The sequence below is a fragment of the Triticum urartu genome, chromosome 6A (assembly GCF_056163025.1).
Source record: "Triticum urartu cultivar PI428250 chromosome 6A, HENAU_Tu73, whole genome shotgun sequence".
NCBI classification, from domain to species: Eukaryota; Viridiplantae; Streptophyta; class Magnoliopsida; order Poales; family Poaceae; genus Triticum; species Triticum urartu.
The window spans coordinates 516,932,857-516,947,497 of record NC_141878.1 but is presented as its reverse complement, the minus strand read 5'-3'; the positions used below and the strand labels follow the sequence as shown (position 1 = coordinate 516,947,497).

Genomic DNA, 14,641 nt, shown 5'->3' with positions numbered 1-14,641 from the left:
TAAAACTCCGCATGAACAAGCAATGATCAATTCACATGTTAAGGTTTGACAAATAAAGTCTCTTGAGTCAAGCAAACTATGTTCTTAGTCATTAAATAATCATAATTCATCTTTATTTTTTCATGATAGTCTATGTAAGAGTTTTGATTTAGCAAATGTCACATGCTCAACTACCATTTAGATAATTATTAGCACCGATGAGCATGTTTTTAGAACACATTGTTTCCATTGGACACAAAGGAAGATAGAGTTTAGCAATGCTTAACGGGCCAACTTACTTATCTCATGGATAATGTCAACAATAATGAATCATGATCATATATATTCAAATGCATTGCGCATGTTGCAGGGGCCTCTCAGGGGCACTCTGATCCATTTGATCTATCCAGGCGCCTCGTACCCAACAATTTTGAGAGACATATAGTCAAGAGATAAAGGCTACCAAAATGCCAAAGATCTACGTACCATGGAAGTGGTACCCGCTATAGGGATGCTTGATCCATGGTCCATATCACATGCTGTAGCTTTTCACCGAATTATGCTTTGTGTTGATGGCTCCACATGAACTACGACGTTGCGTATGTTAGTATTTGTGAACATATGTGTTTTTAATTTGAATTTCTAAATTTGCATTTGAATTATTATTAAAATACATGAATTTAAAACATCAAAGTTTGACTAAACATGTTGTTGAAATGATGTTTACATATGTAGTATGACGAGAAAAATATTACTTCATATATGCAGAAGTGGAACTGGGGTGTTCTTCAAGCCCTCTCGGTCGTGTTTTTCTATGGGGCGACAATTTTCTACGTAGATCGTGGTTGCCGACGTCTTCTCGTCTACATCAACAGCTTCTCAGGAGTTGCTCTTACAGGCTCCTAGGTTTAAACAAGTTGCCTCCGATGTGACAAAGGCCCAGAGGTGGCAACGAGCTTTGCTCATGCCACCGCCGATGGATGCAGGACGAAGAAGACTTCGACACCCAAATATTTGGATGTCTTTTTCAATTTTTGTAAGTGTGTTTTTGTAAGGGTTTGTGCTACTTACAAAAATTGAAGAGGAATAAGAAGTAAGTTATATTTGGAAGTTGGATTAGAGCAACTCTGGCAGAGTCGCCATATCTGCGATCACCCTCATTCATGCTCCATATTGATATGGAGGTTGGGCAAGTGACCCACAAACTCAGAGTCGCCATATCTCAACCCCCATATTTTTTTTGTTTGCTCATACCCTCCAAATTTGAATTTTTAGAACATCAAGCAAACATGGACACAGTAGTTGACAAGTTGCATGAACAATAACACTTAACCGTCGACATGTACAAAACACATGTTGTCGTCGTGTGCATCATCCCCTCACCCCCCCCCCCCCCCCCGCATTTGCATTGTGCCTTCCTCCTTTGGAGTGTGTGGTGTGCCCTCCTCCTCCTGCATATGTGTTGCCCCTCCTCCTCCGGTCCTGGAATGTAGGGCCAAATCTCGCACTTGACCCCAAAAATCTCATGCCAATGGATCCAACATGACGAACCTATTCTACTCAGCTATGCATGCATCCCTCACCTGATCCTTCTTAAGTTGGATCTTATGCTCCTTCAGCTCATGCTGAGCATGGATCCTCACCGTCTCCATCTTTGCTTGATGCCATATGCTCTCTTACATAACATCCGAACCCACTCTCTTCTTTTCCATCTCTTGTTGTTCTTACTTTCTCTTCTTGGTGTACTCATTTCTTGTCCTCATCAACTCACTGATATTTTTTTCACCGCCTCCACCTCTCCTTCTTTCTTGAGCATCTCATTTCCTCTCTTTCTCATGTCCGGACGACCCATGCTAGCAGCCAGGGTCGGATTTCTAGGAACCTTTTCTCTTTCCTCTCCATCACCATCATCATCTTCACTGTTCCCCAACTCCAAAGAGGAATGCATGCCCTTCCCAGTTTTTGGACTGCCATCATCGTTTATCGACTTCCATTTCTCGTGGTTTTCCAACAAATCCCAACAATGTTGGTGGCCAAATGGTTTGCCCTTTGACTTGTCCATTTGCTAGCACCGCTCTTGGGCTATGCTTTCCTAAAACAAACGAATGATTGAAATGATAAGAATGCTCGAAGTAATGCAAATGTGGCAATGGAAAAACATTAAGATTACTTACATGGTCAATGGTGACACCGTTAGGAGGAACATGCTTCACTTGCTCCAAACAACCCGCCCAAGAGCTGCACATCTTTTCAATTGTACTCCATTGGTTTGTGATAGATTTGAGGCTACAATCCGTTCTCCGACCAAGATGATGTTCGAAACGCTCTAAAATACACTTCCAATACTTCGCGGCCGATTGATCTTTATCGGCGACCACTTGAAGAGAATTATCTTCCCATGTGGAGACAAGCACAATATCCTCATAGGGCTTAAAGTTGACGAGTCGGAGGCCTCGAATTGATCAAATTCCGCATACTACATGAACTCATGATAAAATAGCTGAAACGATGCACCCTCGAGATCGACACAAGTTGTCTTGGAATCGCCAATCATGCTATTGAGAAATGTTTTGTCGTTGAGGGCCAATCCCTTAAATTCAGAAAATCATCCTAAATCACGCACTGCACATTCGCCAACAATTTTCCACGCTCACCTCACGAACACATGTGGTACGACCATTAGGCTGATATGACGTCTTCAAACGAGGGTGTTAAGCCTTGTACAATACTAGGTGTTTAAAAAATTAAACCGGGTTTTTCTGAAACATCAATGCCAATTTTTATAGAAAAACGCTTAATTAAACATCTACCCTGTATAAAATAAGCATGGTGTTTCAGAAAAATTTGGTTTATTTTTCCAAACAACCTCCCTTAAACACCTTGCATTGTACAAGGCCTTAGGCCAACTCCACCGCGCAACTCTAAACGGACGTCCGTTTTGTCCAGATTTTGTCCGTTTGGGTAGGGATTTGGGGCCGTGTCCGGGCCTGTCCTGGGATGCGGTGATCGTGCGCCCAGCGCGCAGCCGCATCCTTTTGCCCCATCCTGTCCGCGTCTATTTTAAAAAAACGACGTTTCAAATGCCAAGCCCCAGTTCACGACCCCAGTTCATCACGCCGGCAACAAAGCCAGCGGCCTACACGACCATCACCGGCATCCGCCAGCGGCCGGCAACACAGCCAGCCTCCAAAATAAATAGTTGTCCTCGCCGGCAACACAGTCGGCCTCCAAAATGAATGTTTTTCGCCGGCACACTGCCAGCGGCCCAGTGGGCGGGCGGCATCCATGCCAGCCTCCAAAAAGAACGGCCACGCCGATCGGACGACCTAGTTCAGACCTTCGGCGTCGAGCATCTCCTTCTGCTTGGCCTCGAACTAGGCGCTCGTCTTGTCGCTCATCTTCGACAAGTCCACGCTCATGATCGCAAGGGCCACCTCCTTCGCTTTGGTGGCGGCATTGGTGGCCTCGATGTCGAGCTGTCTCTGCCTGTCCTTGACGTTGTCGGCCTCGATGTCAAGCTGCCTTTGCCGGGCGGCCTCTTCCATGTCGAGCTGCCTTTGCCGGGCCGCCTCCTCCATGTCTATCTTCCTTTTCTTGGCCGCCTCCTCCATCTCAAGCTTCTTTCTTTGAAGGTCTAGGTATTGCTTCATTTGCTCGTCCTTGCTTTGCCGCTTCTTCTCGTCCCTCATATCCTTTTGAGACATCATGCCATACAAAGTGTCATGCAATGCCATGGATGAGGCATCACATATGTCATCAACCTTGGAGTTGGTCTTGCCCCTCGGCCTCTTCAACGCCTCGCCATCTCCACCTCCGGCGAATTTGGCTGTCTTCAGTCCTCTCTTCCTTTGTAGTTCACGGTATTGGTCCTTGAACTTAGGGCAATTGTTGATGAGCGTCCAATAATGCGTAAGAGTGAATGGCTTGTCATTGTGTCGGGCCTTGAATGCCTCCAAAGATTGAAATGCCTACACCACATGATCAACAACAAGTGAACATGCAAACATATACACGGCCGAAGTCTCATGGCCGTAGCAACGGAAAGGGCAAGAAAGAGGAGAGCATACCATGTCCCAACGCCGAGTCCACTCACGGGTCGTGCTTCAACGCTCTCAAATGCGGCGCAATACTTGTTGCACTCTTGTTGGATGAACAACCATCTTTTTTGAATCGAGCCGATGCCATGGTTGCTTGTAATTTGATAGGGCTCAAACATCTTCCTTTCATGAAATGTTTTGTGGACTCTCGTCCAAAAAACAATGCCCTTTTGTTGCGCGCCGGTCCTTGGATCTTGGCTAATCTCCATCCAAGCTTGGCAAATCAACTTGTCCTCATCTTGTGTATATGAACCCGTGCGAATGCTCTTCCGCTTCTTTTATGCTTCCGCTCTTTGGGTGAGCTCGTCGATGAACAATGGCTCGCCACTAATATCAACATCATTGCCTTCATCTTCATCTTCATCTTCACCTTCGACATAGAAGTCATCGTCTTCATGCCACGAATCACCATGGTCGTAGTCAGCACGGTCGTCGGCCTCTTCATCGGGCACGTACTGGGCGCGGCCATCCTGACTTTGGGTCTCCTCGGGGTCGTAGGCATGGCCATGCCCACCCTGGAAGATCACGTCCTCCATGTACTGGTTGTAGAAGGGGTCGTCGACCGTTGGCGTTGAGGTTGGCATTCCGTCAAACAACACGCGGGGGGCCGGCATGGTGCCCGTGAACGGTGTCCGCGCCTGCTTTCTTTGCATCTCGACGGACAGCCGCCCGCCGATGCTGGACCCAGGCGTGACGTTGAGGTCGATGACGGCCGCGGGGCGTGGTGTGGACGGCGCGAACAAGCCCACGTCCGGCGACGCCGAGAAACGGGTCTGGCTGTCGTGCCTTGGCGGAGGAAAGTCGGGCGACATGGGCGCGGCGCGCGACGTCGGCGACTGGCAGTGCGTAGGCCGGGCGACCGACGAGCCTGTGCTCGCCGGGCCGACGGCCGCTGCATGGAACCCCGCCGGACGGCCCATGCCAAGCATGAGGATGGCGTGCGCTTTGTTGACGAGGTCCTCCTTCTCGTCGGCAGCGACCTTTCGCTGCGCGGCCTCCAGCTCCTCGCGCTGGGCGGCGAACTTGGCCGCGGCGGCATTGACCTTGACGGCCGCTCTCCGTTCCCTCCTCTTCGCCGAATCCGCGTCCAACTTGGCGATCTCCTCCGGCGTGCACTCCGACCGCGGCTTCCTTGGCGCCTTCTTCTTCACCTTTGCGGTCGAGTCGACGGCCAGACCGCCGAAACTCGGCGGGGCGTCGGCCATGGGCGGGGGAGAGAGGGGGCGGCGGGAGGGACGTGGGAGGGTTTGAGGGAAATGGCGCCAAATGGGCGTGGGGGGTTTTGGTTTCTCCCACCGACACGCGGGCCAGGGGAGGACAAGCGCGCGCGTCCCGCCCGTCCGCGCGCTGTCCGTTTCACCCCAAAACCGGCGCAAATTTGGGCCGGAGATGGGTCGAAAGCAGACACAAAGCGGGCAAAAGTCCGTTTGCGCCCGCGCGCTGGGTCGTCTCGTTTGTCCTTTTTACCTCAAACGGACGGGGGCGGACAGGATAGAGTCGCGTGGTGGAGTTGGCCTTAGTCTAAAAAACCAGGGTGCTAAATTAGATTTAAAAAAAAAAAAACAGGATTGCGCAGGCGCAGCATCGATGATCCACAGAGCATGGTGATGGGCGCCGCAGGGGCCGAGACGACCGGCACACGACACGAGCGCGCGGCGGCCCCTCCTCCCGAGAGCGCGCCTCAGCAGACACTTCTTCCCTGTCCTGTCGCTGATGGGCGACCGCTCGTCTTAAAAGCCCCTGGCGACGCCTTTCCCACGCCCTACCCCTTTTTACTGCGCTGCGCACGCCCACAGCCTGCAGCTAGCTTGCGACGGGACACATGACGACGACGCGCCCCGCCGCTACGACCGAGGAAGAGGAAGAGGAGGAGGCGGTGGTGGCCGCCTCTGCAGCGGCCAATACCGCGCCACCGGACGCAGACGATCGGGAGCAGCAGAAGAAGGTTCGGGCGAGGAAGAAGAAGAAGCGTCGGAGGGCGCCGAGCGAGGAGGAGCTGGCCGCGCTGAGGTCCGTGCTCCGCTGGGCCCGCCGCGGCGAGGCGGGCGACGACGATGCGGCGGACTGTGGTGGGCACCTGTTGCCGGCGGGGAGGCGGCGGCCGCGCGTGGCGGTGGAGCTGCATGCGCACTCGACGCGCAGCGACGGCTCGCTCTCGCCCGCGGCGCTCGTGGAGCGCGCGCACCGCAACGGGGTAAGCCTTCTTTCCCGCCTGTCACCAACTGCAGAGACGTTCGGGACGTGCTCGACGAAACAACTACGACATTCCTCCATCTTGTTACAAGCGTAAATGCAAAGTTCTTCAGTTCCGCAATAGCCGATGACATGTTCGATCTCATCCTCGTGCGCTGCTAAACACCTCCGCTACTACTTGTGTTAGTCTTGCTGCGCTTTGATGTGGTACTCTCTCCGTTTTTTAAGCCTGCATATAAAATTTATGGAAGTCAGACTTTGTAAGTTTGACCAACTTTTATATGAAAAAATATTCACAGCGTTTAATCAATATATTATTAGATGCACCACTAAAATCATACTTCCTCCGCATTTATATTAATTGTCGCTGCTTTATTATACCTTAGTGAGTACTTGGTAAAGAAATATATAAGCGTTTAGATCACTAAAGTCGGAGGGAGTACTACAAAACTTTTATATGGTAGATGTTGATATTCTTAATATATAAATTTGGTCAAACTTTGCATAGTTTGACTTCAAACAAATCTTATGCGCGGAGTAAAAAGTGACAGGCGGAGTAGTATTTTCTTTTGTGTTACTTCTGTAAAAGAGCCCCATAACTATTTCAGTGCCATATATAATGAACCGCATTCGGATAACCGCCTGCCAGAAATCGATCAGGGAATGACTTTCTGCATGACCAATCGTCTGTTTATTCGCTATTTCTGAATGCAAAGGACTAGCGCATTCCTAAGCTAACTCTGTTACCTGGTGACCAGCACAGGTGAAAGTGTTCGCGCTGACTGATCATGACACCATGGCGGGTGTCGCGGAGGCGATGGAGACTGCAAAGGAATTTTCCATCAGGATCATCCCTGCTGTTGAGATAAGTGCAGTTTATTCGCCTAGGTAACTCTCTTCTCCACCCTAAATTTTGTAACATGCTTTAACCGGACAGATGTGGTTAATTCTCAAAGTTGTTAATTGTTCTGAAAGTAATGGATCAGGAGCCAATGAACCTGTTCATGTTCTTGCATACTACGGTAGTTGGGGCCCTGCTAAATCTCAGGAACTGGAGAAGGTTCTATCTAGCATCAGGGAGGGCCGCTATACACGTGCCAAGGAGATGCTATCGAAACTTAGGAACCTTGGCATGCCATTGAACTTCGAAGATGTATCTAATATAGCAGGGAGTGGGGTGGCTCCAGGGCGGGTGCACGTTGCGCGTGCCATGGTTGAAGCTGGATATGTTGATAATCTTAGGCAAGCTTTCAGCAGGTACTTGTACGATGGAGGGCCTGCTTATGCTACGTAAGTATACATTTCGGATCATGGTCATGCATGTTTTTTGCTTCATTTCGCACCAGATGCAGAGTAGTTACTATGTACTGATGTGGATTTCTGCTGTTCATTTGTAGTGGTAGTGAGCCAGCTGGGGAATCTGTTGTGCAGCTAATATGTAGAACTGGGGGCATAGCTGTTTTGGCTCATCCGTGGGCATTGAAAAATCCTGTTCCTGTGATAAAGGATTTGAAGGCTGCTGGTCTGCATGCTATTGAGGTCTATCGAAGCGATGGGAAACTATCTGGTATGAACAGCATGATCATTTTTCAGTCATAACAAGTGATACGTTATGTTACCAAATTATTCAGATATTAAGGTGCATCTTATGTATGTCTATTTTATCCCTTTCTTGAAAAGAAAATGTATCTGAACTTCAATGCAATTAACTGCTGAATTTGTCTAAAACAGGATTGAGTGATCTGGCTGATACTTATGAGCTTCTGAAGCTCGGTGGATCAGATTACCATGGACGAGATGACAAGGAAGAACCTGATATAGGAAGTGTTGATCTTCCGGTCTTGGCATTTTTTAGATTTCTTGAGGCAGCTCAACCAATTTGGTGCAATGCTATCAAGGAAATTTTTGCAAACGCCACTGAAAGAACTGGCTTGAATGGCCCAAAAGGATGTCATCAGACTAACTCTGTAGATGATTTATGTAATACGTGCCTTTCTTCTCCAGAACTGGGGGAAACAGATGATTCTGAGGCTGAGGTCCTCAGGACGGAATTTGCGGACATTATCCTCAGCAACAGAAGCTGCAAGACGCTTATTGAACAGCGAGCGGAAATCACCTCTCTTCTCCACTGACACAGTCGGGTTTGTGCAGTTTTAGACATTGACTGAGACTCTGACAGGACATGATCTGGGCTGCACTTTAATCTATATAAATTGTCCAGTGGGCATGTGATGATGTTTTATATGATCGATTGAATGGAGTGCAGAAGTAATATGGTAAGATCCGTAAATTAACCATCAACCTTTCGGTAAATTTCTTGTATCCTTTTGCTTAATCAGTTACATTTTTATGAAAATGGTGAAAGCAAATTCCTTTTTTTGGTCCTTGTCCTCTTCAATGATGTTGGACCTAAGGGTGGGAATGGGCCAAATATGGAGCAGATAATAACTAAATCTTATCTCTATCCATTTAAATTTTCAAAACTGACAAGTGGTAAATACAAGAACAAAGATACTACAGCAGTTCCAGCCCCTGTAAGGTTTGTAACGTTTTGCGTATACTCCTTTTTGAAAATAGTGGGTGTTGGATACAATGAGAAAAATAATTGAAACCTGTATTTTGTTTTGAGGCAGTTTTTTTCTTTGCGTGTGCCCCTACCAAGCTGCATATAAACTCCTCTTCCCATCTAGAAAGTAATTAAGCAGATCATGCATGTTTATGTCTGTGTGCATCGCTTGATGAAGAGGCCGGGGGTAATCCTCCTTTTCGGAAAAAAAGATCATGCATGTTTGTTCCTTATTAGAGCAAATGTGGAAACTCCTTTTTACCCTTGTTTTGTAGGAATGAGTTAACTCTGCTTAAAGACTATAATATATATTTACTTACTGTGATAAGGTTGTATACGAAATCATGTAAATCATACATTTATATTGCAGCTTCTTGGACGATTTGTTGAACTTAGTTATTTGTGTTTTTTTCTTTTAGTAACTGAACTTAGTTATTTGTTCATTCATATTGTGGATAAAAAGGCTATCTCAATTTCGAGACCATTGTACGTGCAAACGGAGTGGAAAGAAATGCAAATCGTATTCGTTTGACAGCCCATGTCAAAAAGGGTTCCATGGCCTGTCTACAAATAAACTAGTCCAGAGTCATGTGCCTGGTACAAAATCTGTTCTGTGGTGCATCATGGGCTCATGTCCCTCTATAAAGACTCATTCTTTTTTATTTCTTTGTTTGGAGCACCAAAGTGTGGTATCATCTGCTGCAATTGGATAGAACCGAACCAAGCCAAGTAAGCATGTGGCCATTTGCTTCTTCACTCCCAGCTCAATTCGTAACAAAAGGTTTATTTTCTTGATTTGGGCATGCTCACTGAACATGGAGACAAAATTCACTTCATGTTGAGCTGCTGCATGTGATGCCTAGACATCACACGGTTGATCGCATCATTCTTGAACTCGAATAAGGAGTGTTATCACTTATTGGCCTATAGCACATTCACATTATTGGTTCTTGGAGCAATTTGATGTTGACAAACCAAAGTCTAGGACAAGCACTTTCAGAGTAGACAATTAGTCTATGTCATCAGTAAATTGTTCTTTGTCTGTTCCATGGGGAGAAGGATTCTTGCAAGCAACGGAGTAGACTTCTTGGAAACATGACATCACTCACCTTGGCGTAATAAACTCTTGCGAGACCTGGAGCTTCTGAGGTGGGAGATGAAAGATGTCGTTTCTTCTTCCATGTTCCAGAATCATTAGTTTGTGGTCTAGGACGAGTACTTTCAAAGTAGACAAACTGCATAGCACGTCATTTAATCTGGAATCATTAGTTTGTAGTCGTCTTATTTCATTATTTGCAGATACGGAAAAGCTTCGCACGATGTTTTATGTACGGCATGTGGGCGATGTTAGCATCTCACGTTCCTTATGTATGAAGGGATTTAATCTAACGGTGATTAGCTAGTGTCATGCATGCATCAGCCGAAAAATCATCGATTGCGTAGCACTGCTCTTGCAGATAAATCTGCAAATCTCCAATATTATGTATACTAAAGCACGGTAATTATAATAGACATATAAATATAGTTCTTCCTGCCGTGTGCAAGGGTGCTACGCTGCCTTGCATGACTGTTGCCGATCTGGAAGAGAGATACAGACCTGGACGTAGTGTCTAGTGAAAGTCAACTATTGGACAGTGTATGTGTCTTCTCTTGCTGTGATACTTCTTTTTTGAGAGGACTCTTGCCGTGATACTTTTTTTTTCACAAGTATGCAAAGCTTGCTATCATTCATTGATAGAAGAAGAAGAGTGACTACAAGGTATGGAACAACACATGCACAGACAATATGGTGCCCGGAGCAGAGGGACATGGGGTGCTCAACCCAAGGAAAGGAAGAACAACACGGCAACACGGCAAAACTCTTGTTGTGATACTGGCATCGGCATAATGTAGAGTGTCGAGCGATCATAGCAACAATAAAATAACAATGATGATAGTAGTAAGGTTTTGCCTCATGGCCATTGTGCCTCACAAAAGCATGAACATCATCAGGCGGATTCGAGCTGAAAGTCCTAAAATATGAACCATTTCGTGATATTGATAAAGAAAATGCATTTTAAGCTTCAAACAATTACAGAAAATTCAAACATGGAAACATGTCCATGTAAAATTTGCAATCCGTGCAAAATTTAGAAGTGTAATTTATTTGTGGTTTAAACAACTGACCTTGTATTATAGCCTTTTTCGCCGTAAGTTGTTTTTTCCTTTTTTTGCTGCTCGAAAATTAGTTTTCACGAAAATTGATAGGATAAGTTTCTACCAATAGTGTGATGCATTCCATGTATTTCAGAACTTGAAGGATGTCATCTTTACTTTAGAACCCTCTTAGCTGGCGAACGTTCGCTGGGAGGGGTGGCATTTCAAATGATTTCGATGATTATTTTAGTTGTGAGGTGATGTCAACTTCTTCAGAAAGACAAGGCATTTTTGTGTAAAACTGTCACCGTTTGATCTCACAAAATAATTAAACCTGTTAGGAAAAAGTGTTCGCTTGTCATCCTCCTCCCAGCTGACGTTTGTAACGTTATCGTTACTTTAAGCTTAGAAAAACGGATCATATATACCATTCTCTAAAAATTCTCTTGCAATTTAGACTTGACTCCATAACAAAGACATGGAAAATGAAGAGTGAAAAACATGAGGGATGGACAATAATACAAGCGAGAACATGTGACCATATCTGTCCATAGTCGCCGCCGCCTCCTCCTCCAAAACAAAAGCTAGGGTTTCTGCCTCTCGCCTGCGCCGCCGCAGGTCCGCCTCGTCTCCGTTGGCCTTAGGGCCATGGCGGCACGGTGGATCCTGGCAAGGGCCAGCGGGAGGGCTCCGTTTTTAATCGTTTCTTTCAGTTTTGTTAGGCTTTGTGTCCTGCTCAGGAAGGCGAGACGGTGGCAGCTCCCTGAAGATGGAATAAAGGTCTCCCCGCCTAGCCCCTGTTCCGGAGGCGCGTCTAGTATCGTTTGTGGGCGTGTCGAGGTGTGTCTTTGGTGGATTTGCTCGAATCTCGTCGTTGTTCGTCTATATTCGTGTCTTCGGTTTGGATCTTTCTGATCTGTGTTATTCTTCATCAGCGGCGGTTACTGTTCTGATGCGCTGGTCCTATGGGGCCTTAGTACGACGGCTTCCTGACTGTCTACTACAATAAATTGTGTCCGACTCCGGCGAAGGAGGGGCGATAACGGCGACACACCTTCGGCTCGCTTCAGTGCTTGTAGTCGTCGCTAGGTGGTCTACGGATCTGGATGTAGTTTTTATTGTATCTGGTACCGCAATGCTTGAATATGAATAGATGAGAAGTTTTCTTGAAAAAAAAAACAAGTGACCATATGCCTATGCGCGTAATCGTAGGTACCATGGGTCACTGAAAACCGTGTGCACCCCGGGTGGTTTGCAGCTGAAAGGTACCAGGTAAAAAGGGGGGAAACGCCTAATAAACCAAAAGACCATTTGCAGTGTTTCTAGACCTGGTTTCAGTCATTCAACAAAGCGCTGCAATTAGACCAATGTTGCGAATGATCAACCATGTGTCCGGGGGCTTTTTTTTTAAAAAAAAAGGAGGAGCTAAAGGATTTGCCTTACCGATTAATTAAGCAGAAGAGAGTAGTCTGATTAATCGACAGGAAATCGGGCGAAAACCGAACTTCTCCCGGACCATAGTTTTTGACAAATATTGTGTCGTTCAGGGTCTCTGCACATTGCACAAATATTGCATCGACAACACTTGTCGCAACATGAGTCTACACGACAAATATTGCATTCCAGAGTGGAATAGTCTCCCGGAGCACCACCCGTGGATAGGGCTGGGAGACGCTAACGATGGGCAGACAGGAGTTCATGGGGAGGCCGGCCGCGCTTATCGGCGTGCTCGTGAACAGCCAGGGGCGCCATGACGATCGATACTACGAGTACGGCGCATGCCGCAGCCGCGTTCCGGGACCGATCAGATCTCGGCCGCGAGACAGGAAGTCAAAAGGCGGATCGACGCACTCATACGGCACGACCGCACAACAACCACCGTGGAGTACGTGCGAGCTGGTTGATTACCCGCTACCCGCCGCGACACGACATTCACGAGCGCGGGTCCTCCGTTTGAAGCGCCACCAAAACGAGGCATATCGCAGAGGCCATTTCAGTCTCAGTCAGTCAGTCACGGAGGGAGGGAGGGGAGAAGAGGAGTGGCGTGTTGCATGATTGCGTTGGTCCGTGTGCACGGCGTCGGCCGGCCGTGCCCAGTGGCGTGGCTGGCATGTCCGCATCGCGTGGAGTGGAAGGCTGCATTGATTGCACGGGCACTGGCACTGAACGCGGGGGGGGGGGGGGGGGGGGGGGGGCTGGGGCGGCTCGTAGGCCCCGTCCGCTTACAAATGGATAGGCTCATAAATCCTTCGTCGTTTCAACTTCCAACAATAAGACTGCCCAGTGTACACTAGTCTAAGTTACCATCTTCATAATGTAAAGTAACATACTAGTAGTATTATAAATGACTTCATTTATTAGCTCATAGACTCATCTTGTCTTGAAAAACGTTATGTTACAGTAACATATTATGTTACCACCTCTCATTAATTACTTGCCACATAAGCAGAATTTTCTCGAAGTGCGTTATGGTACTAGCTAAGTTACTCCCATTATGACTAGCCTAACAAAAAGAAGAGAAAACATATGGAACATGTCATTTTAATTTCAAGCTCAAATGATCCTGTTATAAACAGTAAAATCCAAACAACTGTTTCTTTTTTTGCTATAAACATTGCTTAGATTTCTAGCTACATGCGATTTTTTGCGACAGGATGGCCCTTGTGATGGTCTGAAAAAATAAAATAAGTGCTCCGAAATGCTTCGTACACCGTGTTTTTTTTGGCTGAAAATACAGACAAAACACATAGGGTCCATGTTAGAGGCATGTGTGCCTCTGTACACACATGGTTCTCTAATAGGCTTTAACTCCTCAAGAGATTCTCAATTTTGAGAAGTGTCGGCCTCATCTCAATTTTGGAAAGTTGAATGAAGCCTCACTAAAAGATTCTCTTTCTCTCAGGCGGTTGCATCTCTCCCTTGTCGGGCACTTCAACACCGGCCAAGGTTGTCAGAATCGCGATTTTCAATTGGATCGGAGCTCACAAAGGTAGGATCGCAAATCGTAAAATCTTAACTATCAGTATCGTTTAACTTAAATTCTGTGAACTAAGAACGTAGAACCAGAAGGGTTAGTTTGGATCGTAAAGTCGCAGAATCGTATAACAGAATCACAATTCTGGCAACCTTGACGGTGGCGCTGCTTCTGTCGCGTCCCTTGTCTTCGGCTGCGACCCAGCATGCTCACTGACACCCCACAACCTTGCCAACCTCCCACGCCCCTCTTCGATTCGCCCGGCGGCCGCCACTGCCGCTAGAATTTCCGCATCTATTAGTCGTCGCTATCGTGAACTCATCGACAAGGAGGGCCACTACGGAGCCTCATTTCATCGGGAATGGAACCACACCGCCTCCGTAACTCCCGATTCATGCTGCCTCCATGGGATTAGCCGTCGCCATCGCTGAAGTACTGTAGCGTGAGGCTGCGATGGTAGGGTAGGTGGGTAGGAGAGATCTATGGTCCGAACATGCGAGAGTGTGTGTGGCTTGACAAATTTTCCATTGCGGAGGAGGGGACGCGCGCCTACGACACCACGTAGCGCCGCTTCTTCGGTGTCGGACGAAGCTAAACTCCCCTGACACCATTGTTGCGGCCACCATCACGCCTCTCGTTAGGGCCCCCATTTCCTTCTAGTCGGACTTAGCCGAGGACGACGAATAGTGCCGATGT

General features: G+C 47.2%; 1 protein-coding gene across 1 annotated transcript; it reads left to right on the top strand.

Moving 5' to 3' along the window:
- The first annotated feature begins 5,667 nt into the window (after positions 1–5,667).
- Positions 5,668–9,230, top strand: LOC125514562 (uncharacterized). Its single transcript, XM_048679900.2, has 5 exons — positions 5,668–6,270; positions 7,033–7,157; positions 7,245–7,559; positions 7,667–7,836; positions 8,001–9,230. Exons 1-5 carry the CDS (start codon positions 5,899–5,901, stop codon positions 8,399–8,401), a joined length of 1,383 nt encoding a protein of 460 aa, XP_048535857.1. The 5' UTR covers positions 5,668–5,898; the 3' UTR covers positions 8,402–9,230.
- The last annotated feature ends 5,411 nt before the right edge of the window (positions 9,231–14,641 follow it).

Excerpts from the sequence above, each read along its gene's own strand:
- LOC125514562 (XM_048679900.2), top strand. The coding sequence starts at position 5,899 with ATGACGACGACGCGCCCCGCCGCTACGACCGAGGAAGAGGAAGAGGAG. Across the intron at positions 7,158-7,244 it reads AGTGCAGTTTATTCGCCTAG|TAATGGATCAGGAGCCAATG; the intron begins GTAACTCTCTTC and ends TTGTTCTGAAAG. Across the intron at positions 7,837-8,000 it reads AAGCGATGGGAAACTATCTG|GATTGAGTGATCTGGCTGAT; the intron begins GTATGAACAGCA and ends TGTCTAAAACAG.